The 25612-nt window shown below is 38.4% G+C and overlaps 1 protein-coding gene, 1 long non-coding RNA gene and 1 gene segment (V, D, J or C); 2 read left to right on the top strand and 1 right to left on the bottom strand.

Annotated features, from left to right (window-relative positions):
• Nucleotides 1–524, bottom strand: part of LOC114096210 (uncharacterized) — a 38545-nt gene extending 38021 nt beyond the window's left edge. Inside the window, exon 1 of the long non-coding RNA XR_004618457.2 lies at nt 352–524. This is a non-coding gene — a long non-coding RNA (uncharacterized lncRNA). The remainder of the gene's footprint in view (nt 1–351) is intronic.
• Nucleotides 1–24767, top strand: part of LOC114096207 (T-cell receptor gamma chain C region C7.5-like) — a 44314-nt gene extending 19547 nt beyond the window's left edge. Inside the window, 4 exon segments of the C gene segment in view lie at nt 16318–16360; nt 19986–20315; nt 22016–22057; nt 24181–24767. Coding sequence covers nt 16318–16360; nt 19986–20315; nt 22016–22057; nt 24181–24335 — 570 coding nt within the window.
• LOC139702803 (testis-expressed protein 38-like) lies at nt 4544–5667 on the top strand. Its single transcript, XM_071605127.1, has 2 exons — nt 4544–4581; nt 5094–5667. Exons 1-2 carry the CDS (start codon nt 4544–4546, stop codon nt 5665–5667), a joined length of 612 nt encoding a protein of 203 aa, XP_071461228.1.
• Nucleotides 24768–25612: the final 845 nt, after the last annotated feature.

Genomic DNA, 25612 nt, shown 5'->3' with positions numbered 1-25612 from the left:
GCTATTAGATGCTATCATTGAGTATTAAATATAACATTAATTTGAGACCACCCTTACACACAACAAACATTCATGAAATTCAATGGATAAGGGAGAATAGAAGCTGATTCCTAGAGATTTTTCTGTATTGAACCTTCCAGAAATTGCAGTCCAGTTTCTTCCTAGAGGTACCCAGATTAAGGTTGAAATGTGACTCTTCTGAGTGATAATCTGCTTGGAGATATCCCAATTGCTTTAAAAAGAAACAGAAATATACTCTAGTACTTGTATATATGACATATTGAATAATGTTACTGAAAGCCTCTGAGTCTCTTGGTTGTGATATTGAAAAATTAAGGTCAGGATTCTTACCTGAATTCTGACTCAAGAGCAAATCACAGGCAGACAGACATGATGACAGGATGCAGCAGCCATGTCTTCATAGGTCCAAAGCAATAGTTTACAGTGTGAAATTGCAGAGGGAAAGGGTGAGTAGGTAACAGAACCATTCCTCCCACCAAACAAGAATAACAGTGTGTGTCAGGGAGTCTTTTCACAGAGTTAATACATATATCCAATCTGCTCAGCTCATGTGGTGCAGGAAACCCCAAAACCACTCATAATAGCAGCAGATCTTGAAAAACCCAGAAAATCACCTGACCCTCCACTTTTTTGAGACACTAGAACATCCATACCCTCCTGCACTGACCTGAGGCCTCAGCTCCCAGGATCGTCACTTTCTCATCCTATCTTCCCTCTGGGCTTGTGAGTTGCCCCTTGCCACTTTAGTCTCCAGGAGAAAATTAAGTCATTCTTTTTTGTAGCTTCTTTGTGTATCATTTGTTCATGGGATTTTTTTTTTTTTTTTTTTTTTTTTTTTGCAGTTGGACTTGGGCAATTGGAGCAACCTGAAATATCAATTTCCAGAGCAAAAGATGAGAGTGTTGACATACATTGTAAAGTGTGGTTCCAAGATAGTCTCAGATTAAGCTTATAATGGTACCAACAGAAACCAAATCAAGGTTTAGAGCATCTGTTATATGTCTGAACAACTGCTCAAAGGGATTTAGGCAGGAAGAACAAATTTGAGGCCAGTAAAAATACAAAACACTTTCATTTCAATCTTGACAATATTTTTCTTAGAGAGAGAAGATGTGTCCACTTCTTACTATGCCTATGGAGAGGGCACAATGTTATAGTTGCCAGAATAACCCTCACGAGAAACACCTCCAGGCCTCCTTCACATATGGGCAGCCACAGTGGCTGCTAAGCTGGGTACTCAGTCTGAGCCTCCTCTCCCTATTGCACTTCTAGAGTTTCCCAGGGTTTCTCCTGGATTCTACTCTTCCATTGATCCCTGCACAGTATTAACAATTATACTCTGAAAATACAGGGTGGATGGCAGACCAACAGTACAGTCATTGTTTATTTGACTGTACAGATTTCCAACAATTGAATGGTTCAAAATGAAGGCAGGAGAGAGTTAAATGCCTGGAGAGATGTGCAACTATTATATGGATATTTTCTGTGACTGTCATTTTCCCATTTTACACCTGAGCACTGGAAGTTTTCAGAGATAGGATGATCTGTCAGACATGATAATTGTATGCCTTCATTGGTATCCTGAGACAATCTGAAAAAATCTAGTGATATTTAAATCTATAAGGAAACAATCAGCTATTAGGGGTCTATGAGAAATCATTGTACAAATCTTGTATATGGGGAAAGAGGAAGCAGCTCTCTCTACACTCAGGACTCCTGGATGGGACAAAACAAGCTCAGCATATGCCCTGAAAACTTTATGTCAGCATTCTGCAAAGAAAGCCAAAAATCCCGAATAAGAGGAATAGACAGTTAAAACGAGATAATACCTCCTTCCTGCATCTACAGAGAATGAGAAGCTAGTATTTCCCACAATCAGCAAAGGAAAAAGTAATTATTGACAATTATTTTACATCTATTCTGTTAATACAAGTTGGATGTTTGAGAACAACCAAAAAGTAGAGGGACAAAATGTTAAGTGCAAAATATGAAAACTCCACTCCTACCTTTGTTATAATCTACTTTCAAACAAGGCAGAAATTAATGTGAAAAATTCTTACATTGGACACTTTTCTCATATTGATACCTTTTATAGATTTCTTACCACATAGTATCCATGCATATAGTTTTTCTGAAATTACTGCAATGTGGTCTTGCTCCATTTCTCTCTTCTAAAGATCAGGTTGTGCTATTAAGAGCAGAGATGCTGTTGAATCCCAATGACGGAACACCAGGGGGCTCCAGGGCATGTTTGGGGGGTAGACTTAGGACCTCAGCTCCCACACCCTGTTTCTGGTGATTCCTGACCCTGGGGTCACAGTAGGATGGACCAGAACACCTAAATCTCAACAGACATTGATGAAAAAAAATTGGAAAGAAGTTTTAAAAAATTTAAGGAGTGATCATCTGTGAAAGGATGGATCATTTTAACTTCTTGATAATTTAGTAGTATTTGTGCATTTTAACAAAAATCTTCTACTGAATATAAAAATAATAATAGTTTAACAATATATTGTTTTTCTACAGTTTAAAATTGCTATGTCATACTTTGAATATACACTTTAAAGACTTTTCTGGAGTCTTTCTGCTCTATTTATCTATCTCATTCTTCTTACATCATTACCACATTATGTCAGTAGCTCTGCTATTACCATTAGTATCTACCATGCTAAATGTCTACAACTAGTTTTTAGTCACAGTCTCATGTTTATGCATCCTTTAAGAATATATAATATGCCCTATTTTTAACATAACCTAGAATAAAAAATAAAATTTTATGGCGAATTTGATTAGAATTGCAGTCATTTACATATAAATTTAGTAGGTATAGTCTTCATTATTACTGTAGTTTTTATCTTCTTGAATTTGCCTTTCCATTTATTAAGGTTTTATTGTGGGTCTTTGGTAAAACTTCACTCAGTGCTGTTAATAGATTTCTCACATTTTTTTGTATAAATGTAATAACAAATTTTAAAATTAACTCCTTTTCCATTTTATTAAATTGTTCATGGCTCTAGAAATACAGTTTGAGGCTTCTGATAATTCTTCTTATGATCTTAGAATAAGGGAAAAACAGGGCAAAGGGATTGAATGGTCACCATTCACACATTTACTCAAGGTGCAAAGTATAAATAACAGCTCTAAATAATAAAAATAATGAAATTGTTGGTTTCAAAGAAAATCTTTATAACCAATGAATCAATCAACCAGTCATTCAAAGTTTAAAAACACTTTACAAGTCTTGGAATAAGCACCCAATGAAGTGTAAAGTATCTGATCACTGATAAAAATAAATACATCTATGTATAACATTTAAAAACCCCACTTTCTGAACATAATTTTTATCCAGTTCTCTTGTTCTAATTGGGCTGGTAGTTGTGAGCTGAGTGGGGACAAAACGTAATCCTGTTCCAGGTTAGGGATGGGGAGAAGGGGATGGAAAATATGTTGATTTTAAAATAAGCCTCAGTGGCAGAGCATCAGGTTAATTTTTTCAGTTTAATTTATACTTATCTGAACTTTAGCTGTTCATGGTAGGTGAGTGGTATTATTTAAAAGGGCATCACTTTTATACCAGTTCAAATAGAGCAGATTTCTAAAAATAATATATTAAATCTGTAGAACACTATATTTTCCACTTTATACAAATTTATAGTTGTTGAAATCAATTTGATTCCTGTCCCTGGGACCAATTTGTTTCAAATTCATCTGCTTCAGAGTTCTAGAAATTGGGGAATCAACTGAAAGAACTATTTGTATCAGAGTTGGGGAGCTGACCACCTGGGAGGATAAGGAGGTGTTCGGTGGTGGAAATGTGGTGAGCGACACTCCTGAGTGAAGCAGCAGTCTGAGCCAAAGTTTAGAGTGGAATAAGCAGGGTCTGTGGGAATCTGGCATGCCCAGGGCTGAAAGGTATATGACGGGTGGGGATGGAGACGGAGCTGGAAAGAGAAGCAGATCACATACAGGGGAGATCCCACAGGACCTAATGATGCCCAAAAAACACTTGTTGAAGAAACAAAACAGAGATGGTAGGAGCCAAAGGAGGAGGTTTGGACCACATGGTTCTTCTAAGCCATTGTGTTCCCTGACAACTAAGTAAGACACTTCTCGAGGGTAGGGATGTCCAATGCACACTGTCCTCCCTGCCCCACTCCCCACTGGAAAATGGCTCCCTAACAACTGAAAACACAAGTAGAAGCTCCTGAGGGAGTAAGGACCCTTTCCTGGGGGCTTCCTGTGAGTTCACCACACAAAGTTGGGAACAGACAATTCTATGGTGGACCAGTCTTTCATGGAAGACAACATGCTCATGAGATGTCATAAGATGGAGTCCCTTATTCCATCAACTGCCAACCACTCTACAAGCACCCGCCCAAGAATTCCTGAGGCTCAGAACCCGGTGATCTCATCTTTAGAGAACAATGGGACTGGGACCTTCTGGGGACTCCCATTGGTGGGCAGAGTAGTGGGTGAGTTCACTCTTTGCAGAGCTATAGTCCTGGTAACCAGAGTGAATTTTATGGATTCGCGAAAGGAGGACCTGGGCCTCCCTGGCCATAAGTACACCCAGACCTTTTGAGTGTGAGCGACAAACTTTCAGGGAAGACCCTTTGCATGGATGGGGTGGTGGCTGCCTGAATGGAATGCTATTTAGTTAAGAGACAGACTCCTCTAGGAAACTAAGGACTCCTCGAAGGCAGAGACCATGTTCTGCCCAAGCAGAAAAGATACAATTGAGGTCCTTGCCCTTAGTGAGGCTTCTCGGTCTGAATGACTGCATGGGTCCTGGACTGGGAGCCAGAAGGCCTGTCTTGAGTCTGGGCAGGTCTGGCCACTCTACACCTAGTGTTCCTTATCTGAAAAAGGCTAATGGGGTCTCTTATGTGCCCTGCAAATATAGCTTTGACTGAATCAGGAAATTATTAGGCATGTCTTTGAGAAGGGTGGGAAGGAATGAGAGGAAGAATGAGCCAAATCCAGGAGAGGAATGAGAAACAGTTCAGGTCCCAAGTTAGAGCTGTCAGTCAGCTTGCCTCTTTTCTTTTCTTTTTTTTTTTTACTGCCTCAGCATGGGTCCCATGGTATTTCGGATTGTTGGGGCTCTGCACCGTGATAACTGGTGGCTGCATGCTCTTACTCCACTGGAGGAAGAACCTGCGGAGGAGACAGCATGCCCAGCAGTGGGTGGAGGTGATAAAAGCTGCGACCTTCAGTTATAATCCACTGCTCTACTGGGTCAACAAACGACGCAGATATGGCATGACGGCGGCCATCAGAATAGACCCTCCCCGGGCTGTTGCCTATACTGATATTCAACTCGAAATTCCGGATCTTCCATCAGAGCTGCACCCCCGTGAAGACAGGCGTCATGCCTTCAGAGGCAGCAGCCCCGAGGCAGAAGACCCTGTTCCCCTCCAACCTGCTCTGGTGGTCCCACAGCAGCCCTCACCTAAGGGGATGCCAGAGCGACAGACCCCATCGCCCTTCCCAATTGTCTTTCCAGAGATCCCCTCTGCCCCTCCCCTCTGCACCCTGAACTTTCCTCACATGCTGTCCCACTCGGCCTCCTACCCCTTTCTCAAGGCTCCTGAAAGGCAAGTCCACTTCTATTCCCTTTCCGCACTGGCCCAAGGGATGAACTGACCCAATGTATAGACTTTTACTTCAGGGTCGAAGCCTACTGTCACTGAAAGTGAGAGCTTCAGGGGCCAGGTATTAGAAAAAGGAGTCAAAGTCAAGCCTGTGATCCTGATCATAACCCATATAGATGTTACATAGTAAAGTTTTTTTGAAAAATCAGAATCATTTGCGTCTCATTTGCCAGTAAGAAGGCAACGTCCTTCCCCAGTGTGATGGTGGCACAAGTCTCACCAATACAATGGGAACTGGAGGCTGGCTCTGAAGAGACACATTGAGCCAATACTTGTGGATGAACTCAATTTCCTCCATCAAGTATTCAATGTGTTCAAGACCCTGGGCTAGGTCCCCAAAGGCACTGCTCTTCTGCAGGATGGGAAGTAAAATTGCCACAAGAGTAACGGTTGTCAATGGCACATGGCTACAGCAGTCCGCAGTGGCTATGCCACTGGCCAAGCAAGTCATCATGAGGTCAGTGAACCACACCACACTATCTGCTGACTGGGTGATATCTATGATGTATCGATTCTTAGCTGGTTTTTCTCTACATTATTTCTAACAGAACAACACTGCAAACTGGTTATTATGATTTTTCTTTTACTGATGAGAGGAGACAGGTTCCAAGGTTTCTTTTTTGTTGTTATTTTCTCCGAGCCTCTTCTCCCATGTACATCTGCCTGGCATTACAGTTCCTGCTCTTCCACCCCATGGTATCCCTTCCCTAATCACATCTTCTTAAAACATCCTTGGTGAATGAATGCTTCACTGTGTGTGGAGTGTCATCAGCTTGGCCTGAAGATTTGCTTACTGGAAGGGCTGGTGGTAACCGCCTAATATTATATGGAGTAACACATCCAAAGCATGTAACTTAAGATATCCATGGCTGCACAAAAGTTGAGTCCCCTGTCATTCTTCTACATGGGAATATTAATAATTTTTATACTTTCTGGATAAGGTCCAAAAAGGAGACACAAAGATAATTATGTGATATTTGCCCCAGTTTAAAGATAAGAAAACCTGATCTTTCCCAAAAATTTTTCCCATTTACTCTAAAAAATGAGCAAAACCACTTACCATATTTCATCTAAACTTTAAATGTACATGGCCCTGAGAGAAGTGCCTGTTTTTGCCTATTTTGTGGTGTGTGGTGTGTGTGATTGTGATTCTCAGAAGTTAGTAAACATGTAGCCAATCCCCCCACCCCTGTGTGGGCTGAAGGGCTTAGATCCAGCAACTGCAAAGAAAGCCTGATTCCTATCTATATGACCTCTAGCAATATATTTTAAGCCATTTTTATTTTTTAAAGTTAAGTGGAACCATTTCTTTCTTGTGTAAACATGATCTTATATTGTATCTCAAAATACAAAACAGGACTAAGCAGATCTTCTCTGGAAGAACAGGGGCAGAGGTTCACTTCTCCCTCACCTTGGCCTCTCTTCACCTTGCCCCCTTCAACTCTGCAGAGACCTTAAGCCCCTGACATATAGTCTTCACTTCTTCCCATCCAAGACTCTAATTATGAAGGTAGATTCTAGAACATTAATTTGTGCCAATGACCAGTTAGACCCTGCTGTCAAAGGAGGAGAGAAGCCATAAACATAAATCAAAGATTTGCTTTCTCTTAAGAATGAAGGGAGTGGGGGGAAGCTTTGTAACACACAGTGACAAAAAAAAAAAAAAATGTTTTATTCAGATAAATTAAAATGGCTATCACTGATATGAAATGAAGCTCAAACTGAGTTTAAAAAAAAAAAAAAAAACAAACTTGAATTCACCCCGTAAAATGAACCAAAATTGCTTATATGTGACCAAAATAGCTCCACTAGAACAAAAGTAGATTTGCATTACTTCATATGAGAATACAGGTTAGGTTAGGTTCATGTAACAAAAATTACATGCTCTGTAAAATCTCAGAATACCCAAATGTATTCTGGTTTGGATATGATAGAAACAAAATCTAGTTGGTGTTGGTAAGCAGTCAATGAGATGCACAGCAAACAAAAAGCTGTCAATAAAAACTACTTGACAGGCCACTGATCCCATAGGAGTCAAAATTCTCCACTGTGACCAGCAGCACCAGCACAGGCGGGTGGAGGGGTTATGTGCAGCAATGCAAAGAAAGGAAACTGCTGTAGAATGCAAAACAGCCAGCAGCAGAGGAAGGGTGTCCACTCCTCAGCTTTGTTGCCTCAGACCCATTCTTGGGTGCCAGGTACATTGCAGCATCTTGAAGCCAGGCACTTTATTCCTCTGGGAATTCTACAGGACCTGTTGCCTCTCTAAATAATGGAGAGACTCTTTTAAGTAAACATTATGATGCCAGATTATATATATATATATATATAAAATAATAATAATAATAATATATATATATATATATATATATATATATATATATATATATATATATAATCAGAAAGCAATGCTTCGGGAAACTAAAGAAAGAAGAAGTAGGAGCTGCCACACAGAATAGCTAAAGGATTGCAAGTGAAACCCAAACTCAGATCACTACCCAGTCTTTCTCAGATAGCTGAGGATGTGGCAGTTGATGCTTGACTATAGCTCAACACAAGGACTAGGCTGGGTAAGTGAGGACCCCATACAGATATAAATCCCACATTCACAGTAAGTAATTGGTTTCTGGGGCTTCTAAGCTGGTCTTCTTAACAAGAACAAAGGAAGTTGAGACAATGACCTGTGTCTTTATTTAAATTAATTTTTAAACTAATCTTAGAAAAATTCAATAAAATTTTAAATGTAAATCATAATTTTATTAAATTAATAAATAAAAATTAATAAAATGAATTAAATTAATGAAATAAATTAAATTTGTAATTTAATTAATGAAATAAATTAAATTATTGAAATTAATTCATAATAAATTATAATATGATTTACCTTAAATAATTTAATTTATATTAAATTTTATTTGAATCAATTTTAATAAAAATATTCTTAATGGTTTTAGAAATTACAGGTGTCAGTGAAGCATTTGCTACATAATCTGCTTTCTGAATTCTCTGATATCACCTGAATTAAGCTAGAAACTTTTGATTTATCTTTTACATTAATTTACCAAAATAAGAAAGGATTTAATTGCCCCTTTGTTAACTTTTTCATCTTTCAAAACTTTGAAATGTTTTATCTCTCTATCCCACTTTTTTCTTGATCAAATGTTTTTAAAAATGTGTTTATAAGCATTACTGAAGGGCCCAGAGCAAAGTACGTAAACAGTCCAGATATTTAATGATACATTCTTACAAATTAAAAAGGATGCATGTGATTGTACTTTGGGTCTGACAAAAGTCATCTTCCTTCTGGACTTATTTGACACCTAGAAAACAAAATGAACGTCAAATGATTTTTATACAATGAAGTAAAGTGGATAGGTGTCATAGTATTTGCATTAAAAGAATCTTAGAATTTATACACTAAACTTCATGTTCAGGCCCTCCCACTGTAATTTTCTTTTAGTAGTTATACAGTGTTTTCTTTTATAAACTAAAAAATTCACAACTTTTTGCTACATCATATTTTGTTTTCAGCTAGCCGAAATTCTGAGGTATGTATCTTTTTCATACGGGTTTCATATGGGTTGGATGTTTCCTCTACTGTGTTATATAAATGAATCATTTTTATCTTAATATAATTAAATTTAACAAATATAATACTAAAAAGGGGGGTTGGAGCTATATTTATTATTGCTGTTGATTACCTGATAGCATCAGAACAAAATATCATATGAAAAAGGGGACTACGATAAACAAAGAAAAATTTATTTTAAAACAGTGCTACGGCAAACAAACACACATTAAAAATGGGGAGGGGGAGACAAAATACCTGGTACTTCTATGGATCAACTGTTTTCTTTGTCCTTACAAATACACAACTTCTTTTTGTAAAGGCCACTTTATAAAAAGAACAAAATGTTTATTTCTTCTTTAAAGTGCTAACTCATCTCTGGCTTGAGAATCACTCTGAATTGCTTTCAAAGGTCCTTTAGTACAACCCTGGCGCTATAGTCCAGCGACACTGGCAATGGTGTAAAGGTGGCATGAAGTCTGCGATGGGATTCAAAAGGAGATTCCCAGGTCCACCAGGTCCAAGTCCAGCTAGGCTAATCAGTGGCACAGCCGCAGAACGCGGTGCCAAGAATGGATTCACAGCCTCTCTTTTACCAGCTCTGAATTCTGCTGCCTCTTTCACACTTCTTGGTACATTTGCACATTCCTTTCTCCTTCCTCTGGGGTCTAGAAACTTCAAGGCATGAGCAGAAAGTTTTGGTGATGGAATGGATGAATGAAATTCTGTTTCCAGAAATTTGACAAAAAGTTCTGAAAAAGAACTCTTCAGCCCAGGTTGCTCATTTGGTGTCAAAGGTGTGTTGAGGACACATTGGGATCCTCCTGCAAGCCAACTCGTCATCCACTTAGTAACACCACCATCATCTCCATTCAGCAACTGCTCCATTTCCTCCTTTTGAATGCCCAGGATGCTTCCCATTAACCTTAACACTTTGGGACACTGATTTTTTGGTTTCTGGAAATGCCCAGTGAACAGGTTTCTCATTAAGGCTTTGTCCACTTTTCCTTCTGTGCCATTTTCCGAGTTCATCAATTTCTTTTGGGCATCGTCCAATATTTCACTTGGGAGCTCACTTTGTTCAATCTGTTCTTCCTCTCAATGGAACTGTTGTGTAAGTCTGGTTGCTGGATCCATCACACGGTTGGCTTCTCCCAAGCGTTCCTGTAATAACAATACCTCTCTTTCTAGATTTTCTGCCTTTTCCTTCCATTCAGTTGTATGTTGTCTTTCCTTTTCTAATTCAGTGGAATACATAGCTTTTTCTTCTTGTTGGAATGCTCTAGAACCTTTTGCAGGTTAGTGAGTGACATGGCATACTGCTTTCCTTGTTCCTGGTAGAGCAAAAGCTGCAGTGTATTCCCATCCCTCTCTTGGGAGAGGAAGCACACCTGATTCAGCAGGGACTCTACCTGCACACTGGCTTGATGACTTTCATTAGAAGAGGAAAGTAGCTTTTCCTTCAATAGTGTGAATTTCTCTCTCAGGTTCCTCTCTCTCTTCTCTGCAGCTCAAATTTCCTGGGTGTAAGAATCTTCTGATTCTAGAAGATGGCTCCTCAGGCTTTGAACCTCCTGCTTTAAGTGTAATTCTTTGTCACGTAAGTGTTGAACCTCTTGCTCTAAGGTCCGGTTTGCCATTTGTTGGTGCTTTAGAGACAAGGTGACTTGGTCTCTCTCCTGCTGAAATAGGATGGTCTTCTCCTGCATGGATTCAAGTGCTTTTAAAAGCTGACTTAAGTCCCCAGCTTTGCCATGTTCTTTTTCTAGTAACAGCTGCTCAAAGGCAAGAGCTCGCTCCTTCATGGACTGGCACTCGTACTCTTGTTCTAGCAGGATCACAGAGAACTTCATGTTATTCTCTTGTAATGCTTGATACTCCATTTCCTTTTCTTGGGATGTTTCTATCATTTTTTCATTTTCGCCTTTGAGTTGAGAAATGTCCATTTCTAAAATTAATATTCTCTCTTTTAGGTTTGTTGTTGCTTGCCTCAACAACTCGTTTTCATTCACTTTGTCAGTGAGCTTTTCATTTGAAGAAGGTACCTGATCACTTTTGGCTTGGATGAAGAGGTCTTTTTCCTTCAGTAAAATTTTTAACACATCTTGTTTTTCCTTGAGCTCTTTAATTTCAGAATCCATTTCTTCATGTTCTTTGTTTTCTCTCTCTCTGGCGGCAACAATTGCATCAGACAACCTGTGGTTATTTTCCTGGAGCATCCTAATGGTGGCCATTTTTTCTTGCAGTGATCGTCTCAGCTCTTGGACCTCTTCTGACTGGGAGGTATGTGATGATGCAGCCAAGAGCTGGGGTGGAATCATATCAAGTTTTCTTTAATAAATTTTTGCCTGAAGAGCTTGTATCTCCATGCCTTCCTGCTGAATAGCTTGAGTGAGTTTACCAACTTGAAGTGGGTTTACCAACTGCTGATTAATCTGGTTGGTTAAAGATCTAATCTTTTCATTTACAAGTTGCATTTCAAGTTCTCGTTCTTGGATTCCTTTCACTCCTTTTTCAGTTTCATAGTTGTGTTTTTCATTTCCGTTTCCTATATGAAGATTTTTGACTTTTGTTTTTTGAAAACTATCAGAATTGTCTGCTGGAGTGTTGTGTGTGTCTTCCTGCAACTGGCCTTTTATTTGTTAACTGGTTTTCTGCAAATTCTTAATTTCCTCATCTTTCTGCTCCATCACAGAAGGCTGCAATTGACTACATTCCAGCTTCAAGTTTTCACACTGTTCCAGTGTTTGTTGCTTTTGCACACTGAGCTGCTCTTTTTCTCTCTTCAAGACCTCTATGTCATTTTGTGCCAAAGATAATTGTTTATTTATGTCTTTTAGTTGATCCTCAAGTTGTTCGATCTTCCTGGCAGACTCTAGTTTTTCAGTGCGTTTGGCATTGCAGTGGCCGTAGCAGAAGCCACATTCTATGTTCCCTTCCTTGCTGCAGAGACTTTTCTGAGTGGCACTCCTCATGTGCTCTCATAGGGCAGATTCTTCAAGGCCACACCTACTCAGCAGGCCAGGTAGGTGCTGTGCCACTGTGGCCTAGGCCTTGGGCCTTCAGGCTCCTTAGCTTCCCTTCTTCTGGTGCTGGGTCCCCTCAGTGGGAGTCACCACCATGATGGGCCATGAGGGGTCCTGGTGCAGAACCTAGAGCATAGGGCCTTCCCACTGGCTCCCCCTGCTTCCTGGACACTGTGTGTGTGTGTGTGTGTGTGTGTGTGTGTGTGTGTGTGTGTGTATTTTGCAGGAATTGGAGCCAGGGCCTTGTGCATACAAAGCATGTGCTCCAATAGTGAGCCACACCCAGCCCTATGTATAACTTTTCCTCTCAGCATAATGTTTAGGAGACTTAGCTGTGGTGTTTTGTGTACTAGTACTTTATGATTTTTATTATTGCTGATCATGGTCCATTGTATGATTATATAAAAATGTTTTGTTTTCTGTTGATAGATGTTTGTATTTTGTCGAACTTTTGGCTATCAGGAATAATGCTGCCAGGAATGTTCTTGTAGAAGTCATTCATGGGCAGTGAACTAATCTCTCTTGAGCATGTGGTGTAGTCCTGAGTCCTAGAGTAGGTGTATGTTTGGTTTCATAAGGAACTAACAAATAGCATGCATGAGAGTTCCAGTGACTGCATATCCTCAGCAACCCTTGAGAATGACCATTGAAATTCATTAACCATTTTGCTGAGCATCTGTTTGTAGTTTTAATCTGCATTTCTTGGGTCATATCCTGAGCACCCCTAGGATCTATGTTGGTTGTTAGAATGTATTTTGTGAAATGCTTGCTCAAGTGCTTTGTTCATTTTAACGTTGAAATAACTTTTGCTTATGGATTTTTAGGGTACCTTTGTATATTCTCTATATAGATTCTGTATTAGTTGATAGCTGATGTATTTACAGCCTTAATGATATCTTTTGATAATGAGATGTTTATGATTTTAATCCGGGCTGATTTACCAATTTTCTGTTTTGGTTTAATGCATTGCGTCCTGCAATATAAGAAATCCTTACCTACCCCAATCCAATATCAGAAAAAAATTTGTTTTTGATTTTTTATATAGATGTAGACTAAATCTAAAAAACATTTTTTTTTTTTTTTGTGTGTGTGTGTGTATAGCTTGGATGAAGGACAAGAGTTTATTATTCTCCATGCTCGTGTTATTCCAAAACCATTTTAAAAAATACCATCCTGCCCTATGTGATTGCAGAGGTGATCTTAGATGTAAATTAAGTAAACATACAGTAATCCCCTTCCTCTTGATTTCCCTGCCTGCTGCAGCCAGGGGCGACCTCTGCAGAAGGGGCTCAGCTCAGGGGCAGGGTAAGGGGACTCGATGTACAGTTTGTTTCATTTTCATAATTACACATAGAGGGTCACTGGCGGGGAAGAGGTGGGAGATGCCCTGGAAAACTGAGGCGCTCTGCCCTTTGGATCCTTCTGTTGGCCCCCAGGTCCCTCCAGAGTCTAGTCAGCCCTGGCCCACGTCGCATTGCGCTGGCCTCGGGTCTGCCTGGGACCCCACCTCAGTGGCCTGACCTAGGAGACCAAGGTCCCTGGGACCTCACCCGCCCAGCTGGCGCCTCACCTCAGAGGGCAGTGCTCCCTCAGAAGCTCCAGGAGGCTGTCGTTGACCTACTGGTTACCCAGGAGAGGCAGTCAGAGACGCCAGCTTCCAGAGGCGGCAGGAGCTTGGTGTGGGTCCCTCCAGCCTGGGAGCGCGACGAGAGCCCTCAGAAAGGCTGGAGAGACACAGCAATGGCTGCTGGAGGGCTCCTTACTGAGAGCTGGAGCAGGCTGTGAGGGGCCCCGCCTGGCAGGAGAGCGTTATCTGCCAATCTCCTCTGCTTTGCATATTCATGAGACTGACTCCGCCTCCTGTTCCTGAAAGCCCGTATGAAATATATGTCAAGAGCTATGTAATGTTTTGAACAACTAATAAAAAAAAATTAATTAAAATTAAAATTTAAAAAAGAGAAAAATACATTATTCAAGAGGAAGCATCACCTCGCCCAGGAAGGCTGGGCTGATTATTCATGAGGCAGCGTCCATGGGCCCAAGGAGACTAGTTGATTATTCATGAGGAAGCGTCGCCCCGCCCAGGAAGGCGGGGCTGATTATTCATGAGACAGAGAGGTCAGTTTGGAAAAGGCCCAGGAACCAGGGCAACAGGGTGAGAGGGAGGCTTTGACCTCTGAGGTGAGCGCTGTCCTGGGCCCTGTCTCCAGAGAAAGGGTGCTTGGGCCCTGTTAGTCCAGAGCTCTTCATGTTGAAAGGGCTCTCAAAAGATGTCAGAAGATCAAATTTCCAGGACAAAGTTGTTAAACTGTTGATCATATCATGAAGCTTAAGAATAGGCTGAGATTTTTGTAGAAACTGTGAGCATTGTGATGACAAAGATTGAATCAAGATATTTGCAGAAGGAACTAACCTCATAGTTAACTCCCCCTGGTAAGTAACAGTTTTCTATTTTTATCCTAGTATGAAAAATGGACCTAAGCTTTGTAGAAAAATTAACTTACCATCAACCTTCTCTGACCCTGCCTGAGAACATGAACAGAAATTTAACAGGTATTGGGTACTGGATATGGCAACCAAACTACTTTGTAACTGGTTTCTTCCCTTTCCTGTTAGGAAGCTGACTGAAATTCTACATTCAGTACTGTGCCTATATATAACAAATAATAACAGGCTAGAAATTAACAGGTTCTGAAGACCATGTATATAGCCTATTGTTATCAATTTTTGCTTTAAATACTTTTTAAATAGAAGATTTTTTAATTGAGAATTCTCAAATGGAATTTTATTAGTTACCTCTTCTCTATATTTTGAGGTATGAGTGAAGTTTTGTCCAGATAACTTGCAAAATATCTGTTGTTAGTTTTGATCTCATGCAATAGAACAGTGAAAAAATACTTTGAGTAAAGAGCTATATAATATCAATGAATCCTCTTCTTATTGCTCTAACTCCTTAGAAGGTGAACTGAAAATAGTTCAAAACTGCTACTCTTATATTACCTGGAGAAGCATAAATTATTACAACCTGAAATTACACAAATTATTTCAGCCCAAGATCTAGTGAAACGTTCTTCATGATTTTACAATCTCATTTGCTCATTTATTTACTCAGAAAATATTTATTGAAACCAGTTTTTGTGTTGTGTTTTTATAAAGGCTTTTTTAATAGTGTGTCATGGATTGCAATGTAATCAAAGTGTTTGGTGCTGGCACAAAGCTCATCATTTCAGGTTAAATTTTCTTTCAATTCTGCACTGTTAAGTAGGGAGTGGAACCAGGGATGCAGGTGCTGCAGGCTCAGGGTGGTGCTGATCAGAGTTCTTGGAATTGCTCCTAGTTTGTTCACTTATCATAGTATGGCCTCTGGAGTGGTCTGGAGACTTGGTCCAGGTCCAGAGAGGCAGTATTCTCCCTGATCTGGCATGGGAGACATTAACAAGGAATTCAGAGTGACTGTGGATCCCTGAGGGATGGAGGCTTAAAACTTTATGCATAAAGGTAAAAGAAAACTGTAGTGGAACACATGATTTTTTAGTAATTTATTTTAAAAGCACACCGAATTTTCAAATACAACATTTTTGTTATAAAATTAGAAAAGGATATCAATGCATGAGTCCTTTAGGAGTAATGGGAAGTATGGGGTGTATATGCCCTACAATATCTATTTGGAAATGGCCCTTAAATTGTCATGTTGGAGCACACAGTCATAGAAAACAAATTACTGATGATGATGATGATAGTAACCTCTTGTGTCACTGTAGTGGTTTTAATCAAATTGGTTTTTCATCTCATTCCATTTTGGTCTCATTTCCTTTCTGGTAACAATACTGAATGGATTTCCACTTTCATCATTGTTTCCAGTTAAATAAAGCACAAAAAACTTTAAAGTTATTTTATTTTCTCAGCCACAGAACTTGTTTTGAGCAAACTAAAAAAGGATCAAAACACTGCTCTCAAGAGAATTCCAGGGCATCATGTGGCCACAGGAATTTGAAGAGCACAACCTAGTCTAACATTTTTGATATGGCTAAAATCACTGTGGTAATTGGATGAGAAAGTCTTCAGTCGTGGAACTAAGCTTGTTGTCACAGGTGGGTATCAGAAGTATACAACATTTCCAAGGTAATATAAGGAAAACTAGGAAAGAGCCTATTGCAATAATAGTTTTAGGGGACAAAAGTGGAACGTAAAGGAGATTTTATGGAGAACTCTTAGGAGAGATTTTAATTGAATCCTTATACTGAAGGAGAACATAGACAATGTTGTGCAAATGCTATGAGATTGGTTTTGTGTACATGTGAACTTTTAAAAGGGCTTATATGTAATATATAGAATAGTATCATTAAGGTGTTTGACTCTGAGGCAAAGTTAATTATTACAGGTAAATTTGTGATAGACTCAAAAGAGAAGACACATTTCCTTTTATTAAGGTCAAGCATGGGGCAGACTTGGAGCTCTTTCTCCACCACTTACTGCTTAGTGAACATGGGAAATTGTTCTTTGGCCTGTTTCCTTCTCCATAAATGGTACAACAATATGAACCCAGCAAAATAAAATGAGAATAGCATGAAATAATGTGAATGAAGTTCTTGGCATATTGTTGAATACATAATAGGTGTCCAAGAAATATTCTTCCAATTAAAATGTGAAGGGAATGTTATATCCACTGTGCAGAGCTATTTCCAATAAATAAAATTTACAATAGATTGTCAAAAGGATTTATATATTTTTAAATATTTAATTTATAAATATATTTATATAAAATATATTTATATATTTATAAATATTTAAATATTTATATATTTATATATATTTTGATTCATGAAAATGAAAGGCTAACATCCACTCACACAAAAAATTTAATGTGGAGGTACTTGATTCTATTTAGCAGGCATCCTTTTGCAAGAAAATCTACACTAAAATGTGTTTTACAAAACATTTAATTCTTAACCTTAATTAATAATAAAATCTGTAGACAATAAGACTAGTCTTTTGCCTATATCAGATCTTTAAATTCATACAGAAAGTGATCAGGATATAAAATCAACTAAATATAGTTGGAAATATTATAAATCTTAAATGAAAAGGTAAATATGAAATAGCTATTACTATTTAATGAAAGAAGACACAAAAATAGAGAACAATTAAATAAAACTTCATAAGCAGATTTGAAATATAATACTTTAAATATAAATTGTGATTGATATTTGATCAATTTATATGGAATTCATATTATTATATCTTAAGTTATAAGCAACTTGGGTAATTTAACTCAAATATATGGATTGATTATTTAATTTAACTCAAAATATGTTGTTTGATTGCTCAAAGGGATAAATGTAAATTAATTGGACAGATTTACTATTTTTTTTAAAGAGAGAGAATTTTTAATATTTATTTTTCAGTTTTTGGTGGACACAACATATTTATTTTATTTTTATGTGGTGTTGAGGATCGAACCCAGCACCCCATGCATGCCAGGCGAGCGCGTTACCGCTTCAGCTACATCCCCAGCCCCAAGATTTATTAATTTTTAAAATACCTGAAATAAACAGTAGCCATTCTATTAGCTGTGCAAATAAAATAGAATGACTGCCATGGTAAGCATCATACAAAATTTTGAGCAAGAAAAAAACCCACTTTTAATATGTACATTTAATAGTAAAATTTTAAAAGACTATGCAATATGAGGATCCAGAATGCAGATACTAATTATATTATAAAGAAGTACACTACTTGATGCTTAGGTATGTATTATGTAGAGAAAATGATGGAATTTCTAGGTTATTTTTATCCTAAAGAGAGTGAAACCTAAAGAATCTAGCTAAGAAAAGGAAACAAAAAGTAGTGAATGGTGAGTTATAGTACAGAAAATTTTCAAGTTCATCATTTTTCAATTTCTTTAAAGTAATGAAACAGAAGTATTCCCATGAAGAAAAGCAAGTTTCTAAGATGAAAATTAGACTTGTCAATATATAGAATAAAAAATAAAAGTATAGTATTACAAAAATTTTACCTTTTAAAACCTTTTATTGGAGAATACACACTATCTAAGTATGTGCATTAAAAACAAGATTCATAAAATTAAGCACATTATGACCTTATTTTTAGGCCAAAAACTATTAACATATTAACATTATATGCTTACTGATTTTGTATTAAAAAAAAACAAAAACAGGATCTCAGCTGCAACAGGCAGAAATCAAGAATATTTTTTTCCTTTTCTTTTCAAATGAAAAACCCAGTTCTCCTTTTCTTAAGAAATTATGTTGAATTATTATAATAACTTCAAAGTAGCTAAAACATAATAAGTTGGTGAAGTATTTGATTTTCTACTGGAAATCAAATTAGATAGGGTTCCAACACATATAATTTAAGTCATTAGTTTAATATGTGTCTAACCAGTGAACATTCGAGGTGATATAGCTTTGTAAACACATGATGCTTCATTTTGTTGGTATTATGGTTGTGAGAAACTTTAGAACCTTAACTTTCAACCTTACATCAATTATAAATACATTTTATTCAGCAGGTTAAGATGAAGAGAAAAACTGAGTTCCAAAACAGTTAAGTTACATATAGATTGGAACAAATTTGGGGAGAGGCAATGATATTCAAACGTTGATATAGAGATATGTATAGAACATCTCGGTAGACTCAAACGAATATAAAAATACCCCACTGGTGTAATCCTAGTGATACTTGAATTTCAAGTGAAATTACAAAATGAAATGTGCTTTTGGTGAATATTTTCTAAAGCCAAAAAAAATTATGATAAGTGCATTAGTTGATAAGATTAACTTCACCAGAGTATTTCTGAAAATAATCAATATGAATTTAATAAAGTTGTGGAAATGCTACTATTTTGCTTGCAAATTCAAGGCACCAAATATTTTGGAGGTGCAACTTTAACTATTACCTGCCCCAAAACTTTGGAGTAGTTCAGATGTGACAATGAGATGTTAAATCAAGTTAGAAATTGATTAGGAGAACCTCAGAAATATCAGAATAGGTCTCAGGATCCTCATTTGAATCTCAGACATCAACTTGATTGTTAAGTTTACATGGCAGTAGATTCCTGTTAAAGCAAGTGACTGCTTATTATTACAAAACAATTGAAAAATCTACTTCCTGACACTGATTTGTAGAAGAAATAAGATAAATAGTGTGCATTCTAGAGTCAGCTAAATAAAAAATGGGTTGCACAGAATTGCAGAGTATGAGACTGTGAGCTACTTGGCCAGAGAGCAGAAGTGACAAAGGATGGGCAAAGGAAGCACTTTAGAAGGTCACTAAAGTGACCTGATTTCCTTCTCTTCCCTCTTATCCCTGGCAATATTCTCTACTATGAGAAAAGCAAGGAGAGTTAAATAATACTACTTCTAATAAATAATAATAATAATAAATCAGTGGGATTTCATGAGTTTTGAAAGCCTTGGTTAGGAACAGTTAAAAGTCATCCCCTTCTTAGCACATGGAGAAAGGACAAAGGCCAGATTTGCCTTCAGATTTGCAGAGCCACCTAACCTCTTGAACCTCTCTCCACAACTTCCAATAAGAACAATAGAAAGTACTTTGCAACCTATGCGGGAATGAAAGACCATCTTGGGCACTAATTCAATGTCATCTTATTCTCATGCACTAGGTTTTTCCAAACTATGTAACGTTTCTGTTTCTCTAGTAATTCTTTTTATTGATATTCCATTTTCTCCACAGATAAAAGCTCTGACACAGACATTTCCCCCAAGCCCACGATTTTTCTTCCTTCAGTTGTTGAAATAGACCTCCATAAGGCCGGGACCCATCTTTGTGTTCTTGAGAATTTTTTCCCTGATGTCATTAAGGTATACTGGGAAGAGAAGTATGGTGAAAGGATTCTGGAATCCCAGGAGGGAGACACCACAAAGACTGATGACACATACATGAAGATGAGCTGGCTAACTGTGACTGGAGAGTCAATGGATAAAGAGCACAGGTGTATCGTCAAACATGAGAATAATAAAGGAGGGGTTGATCAAGAGATTCTCTTTCCTGCGATAAATAAAGGTACGTGTATTTAAATGTACATATAACCTCCTTGAAAACTTCCATTTTCTTTTCTTATTTTTGAAATTGGGTCTCCTTATGTTGCCTAGGTGAACCTCAAAATCACAGTTCTCCTGTCTCAGCTTCACATATCCCTTGGATAACAGTTGCTTGCTACTGCTCCAGAAAACATATTAGATGAAGAGTATCCTACCCTTTTAGGATGTAGTAGTGAACAAGGATGTAAATCCTTCTTAAATGCCTTTGTAGAAAATGGAAGCCTAAATGGTCTACTGTTTTTCTGTTCATTTAAAATGGTATTGACTTTGGAGAAAAAAAAAAGTTGAAAATTTTTCTTCATCTTTCTTGGCCTCAGTTTCATCATTTCAAAGATTCAGATCACATGATATTCTGTAGATTTTTTTTTTTTTTTAATGAATTAGGTCAAACAACAGGGCTCAGTGTGTAGCTCCACGATAGAGGGCTTGTCTGACACATGCAAGGCCTTGGGTTCCATCCCCAGCATTGGAAAAAGAAATGAAAAAAGAAAAAGAAAGAAAGAAGGAAAGAAATAACATATATTAAAGCACCTAGCAACTTACCCATGATAAATACTAAAGAAAAGTTCCTACTTTTGATAAGTTAGCAAAATAGGAGTAGTTACGTCTCTTCCAGGAATGTTCTCTCAAGCAAACAAAGTCATCAACTTACATCTTGTTATACACAAAGTTTAACCTGCACAGAATGACAAAATTTTCTGACAAGATCCAGGGCATGGTTCAACAAAACAGAATCACCTTGGCTGTTGAGTTCCATGAAGGCCTTGGGTTTTTCTGGTTTTTATTTCATATATCATCATTACACAAAATTTCATCATTAAAGATTGGGTGAGGCTAACATGCACAAAAATGCTTGTATTCTGTATAATGAATATATTTCTCACCATTGGTAAACACAGGTCAAAAAATATTTCCTGTACTTCTAGCATATGCCAGGCCTGAACGGCATCCATCTAGGAGAAGAGAGAATCCTCTTTTCCTAATCACTTGGGGTCATACATGAGTTAGGCACAGTTCCTAAAGGAATTCCTTTGATGCAATGAGGTACATTTCCACACAGCTAAGCAGGGGGCTGAATCTGCAGGGTCCTGATGGCAGTTCAGTGACAGTGCATCATAGTCCTGAGTGTTAAACAGAAGTCCAAATGCCCCAGAGTGGCCATAAGGACTTGTTCTTGTTCTATTCCTTGTGGCTATAAGCCCTTTTCCACCAATAGAACAAGTACAAAATAGAACATATGAAGACCTTTGCCATTCAAGACCCAGATTTCTTAAGTGAGGCTTTGTCTTCTGTACTCTTAGTTTCTGCAGTGATCCATGTGGTTTGAATAGTTGGATTGGGAAAATGCATGATTTGGAGTAAAATTTTAAATAAACCATAGCTGCTTTTTGTTGCAGGTGATCTCAGACATTTATCATAACAGTGGTTAAAAATGTATCCTTTATAAGCAGAAACATAAAATATAAATAATATCTACTAAATTATAATTATAGCGTGAGACCAATTATTTCTGTAATAGGGGGGCTTAGATTTTTAATGCCGACCTGTCTCTGGGTGGACTTATTGTATATATTTATTTATGTACACATTTAAATAGCACATACACTCATGCTGTCAAATATCTGCCATGAATAATTGACCAGTACTTGCTCTGGTTTTTAGCACGTGTCAACAAGACTGAAGCTTGCTTTAAAGATAAATATGGTAAGTTTTTGTGTATGTTTGCCTGCATGTCAAGCTTTAGCACTTTTCTCCTTCTTTATCATCTTCACTTTTGAACAGCCCTGGTATAAGGTGGGAAACCAGAATGGCTGCCTGCTGTAGAATAGACTGAGTGATCTGTTAAATTAATGCCTCACTTCTTAGGCATCGTATTAACACAGAGAATTATTGATTTGCATAGGAGATGACTGTGATTGGAGGATACAATGATATGTTTGAAATATTTCAACAAAGGAACTTCTTTCATTCACCTGTCTATCATTTCAAATGACTTGGGAAAACGTGATATCAGGTTGATTCTAGATTTATTTCAGAGTTCAACCTAGTTACTAACAAGTTGAACTAGTGCCTACATAAGGATCTTTGACAGAAGACCTTGGATTGTGTCCTCTGTGCATTTTCTTGTTTACTCCTCATCATACAGATATTAGTGGTACAGTAGTTTTCTCTGTTTTACTGATGAGGGTGATGAGCTAAAATTGATTGAGTCCCTTGCACATGCCACACAACCAGACCTTGGGTTTCAACTCAGGCCTTCAAATGAAGAGTTACTCAGTTCTCTATTCTTCCTTGAAGATAGAGTCACAGAGCAAGAAGTTCCAAAGCCTGGGTCCTGAGGCAGAATGGATACATGGTGGGGTGGGAAGTGCATGGGCCTCAGAGTACCACAGACTGGTCAGTTCCTCGTTCTCAGGGCAATCAGTTGTATCCACATGGGTGAGTAATTTCTATTTGTAAAACTCTGCCAATGATGAATACTTATACTAAATCCACCTATATTAAAGAGATAAAGGTACAAATGTGAATGTCTAGCATAGGGCATATCTTTAGCAGAATAAAAACTAGTTTCTGGCCCTTTTCTCCCTTCATATGCACCCAGAAGGTGACCAGAGGCATTGGCTCCAGCCAGGCCTACCTTTCCTGCATTTCCAGTATCCCTGGTTCTGGACCTCAACTGTACCTCCACTGCCATACAGGCAAGGAGAGGCTGGAACCCACACCTGACCCAGGGCAGAGAACCATGAAAACTTTTCTGGAGATCTCTTTGTACACTGAGGGTCAATCTTGAGTTCTGACTCTATGAAGATGGAATATGTACACGGAATTTTCTACAATAAGAGACTTGTCCTTGTGGCCACAGTAGCCCACTGTCATTATCTTTAATTGTTACATGATATCATATATTTCTTATAAAACTTCCAAGGATATCATATGTCATTACCCCAAAATATTACAGCATCAACAAAAGCATTTAGAGAAGTAAGGGGAGTGTGACCCAAATCCCCTAATATCTCCAGGAATTTAAATTAACTTCTTTTTTCCATTTTACATGATGTCCTCTTTTCTAAAATCTCCCATTCATCCTGCTCTGAAAATTCTGCCCCCTATCTCAATTCTTTATCCCCTTCTGAGAGATCTCACTGAATACACAATGTGCAATGTCTTAATCAGCAGTTCATCTTTGTATATGCCTAACCTTCTTATCTACAGGGTGGTGATTACACTTGGAGATGAAGAGTCACAGAGTAGATGAAAATGTATTTATTAAAGTCATGTTGCTGGGATCAAAAATCTATGGTTGTCACCAAATACCTAACATCAGCCAAATTATTTATTACTGTGTCCAAAATTTGTATGCAAAATGAGAATGGAATTAATCCTTCTCATAGGTCATCGTAAAGATTCAGTAAGAGGAGAACTTTAAATATGAAGCTCTTAGAATACTGTTTGGCCTTTGTTTACTGGTTGATTAATATTGTCTCTAATTATTATTCAGAGACAGGTTAGGGTAAAGCAATTTGACTACCTAATTTTCACATATACTTTTGCTTCTTGTTGACTCATCTATTAAAAATGCAGTTCTGCTTTTTGACATTAGGAGGTTCTAAGTGAATATGACAGAGGTTGTTAATGAACTTGATTATAAGCTAAATCTTGCTCTTGGTAGTTTGGGTGAGATTGGTAGATGTTGACCTTTGGGGTTTGGTGGGGGTGGTGTCACTTCTGTGTATGTCACAAAAAATAAACATCTATGGCACCCTCCCCCATGAGGAGTCCTTTCCTGTCAAAGAACAGGTGAAATTAATTGCACAACTTCTGTTTAGATGCACTGAGGCTGCAGCTCACATATACCTCCGCCTACACCTCTGCCTACTGCACCTACCTCCTTCTGCTTTTCAAGAGTGTGGTCTACTTGGCCATTGTCACCTTCTGTCTGCTAAGAAGAACAGCTGTCTGCAGCAATGGGAAGAGCTCCTAACAGACAGTGGTACAACAGGATCGTGTTGTGTTCTTCATTTATTGTCCTGAACAGCATTTGATGAGGACCTGGCTGGGTTTGTTTACTGAGTTCGGGCTCCTTAAGTTCATATGTGTATTATTCTGTCGTTATTGCAGAAGGTTTTAAAACCAATGGGCAAACTCAGGAACTTCACTCTGCAACAACAGGGAGTAAGCCCATGGTGGCCCCTTGTCCCTCTGTCTCCACAGTCCCCATCAGCCCCTCCAGCCAACCCAAATCATGGCAGTGTTTGGTGTGAACAGAGTACACCTTTTAGTCACAGCCCTCAGTGCCCTTTAAGCAAAGACTCTCTTAAAGTCTTCCTTTCTAAATACCCTAAAGCAGCCTTGTTTGCTACTTGAAATCTCTGCTTTGTCTTTCACAGTAGACACAATAAATTTTAAAAATCAATATCTGCATTTGGCCGTGCATATTTTAATTTGATGAAAATGAATGTTTCCAAGGTGAGATACAGAATGACGACTTAGCCATGACCTAGCCGAATGTGTCCCTCTGTTCAGAGATGTGGAACTCTCCCTGCCCTGGGAAAGCAGACACAAAGGCAGGAATTTTGGAAATCACTGAGAGCTTTGTGGGCTGACATCACTGGCTGGGCACTAGGCAGCTTTTTCTGTGGTTTCAAAGGGGTTTTCATCCCCTTCCTTCCCCCAGTGCACCTGGATGGCCCTGAAGTTGAGCAGTGCAGAGGGAGAACACTGGTGGTGGGGGACACAGAGTGGGTAGGGGTGGGCACTGGTGTGGCTGATGGTGTTTTAATTTCTCAGGATTCTTTTGTTTCCGTGCTCTGTCAAATGTGGTTGATTTGTGGAAAAGACTCAGTGTCAAACCAGCCCCTGCTGGTTAGGGCAGCTCAGGGGTGGCTGGAGTGTTAGAAGAGAAGGCCAGGGCAGTTAAACCACAACCGACTTTGTCACTTTTGAAAAGTCACAGTGAGTGGGAAAAAAAAAAAAAAAAAAAAAAACATCCACCTTTATATGGGTGAGGCTGGCTGGGACCTGCTCTCCCTGCTGTGATATGCTGGGCTCTCTGTGTTATATATGCAAAGTAAGTTATCCTTTGTGGGAGGAGTTGGGAATCTGATGTTCAGGATTGTTCCGACACCACACCTTCTGTCCACTGTTCTCATTTCTTTCTTTTCTTTTCTTTCTTTCTTTTTTTTTTTTTTTTTTTTGTTGTTGTTTTGTTTTTGCTTGTGGTGCTGGGGTCCCAATACAGGACTTGAGCATACTATCTAT

This window comes from Marmota flaviventris, chromosome 1 (assembly GCF_047511675.1).
Source record: "Marmota flaviventris isolate mMarFla1 chromosome 1, mMarFla1.hap1, whole genome shotgun sequence".
In the NCBI taxonomy this organism is placed as follows: Eukaryota; Metazoa; Chordata; class Mammalia; order Rodentia; family Sciuridae; genus Marmota; species Marmota flaviventris.
The sequence above is the reverse complement of the archived record's forward strand: the minus strand, read 5'-3'. Positions and strand labels throughout refer to the sequence as shown.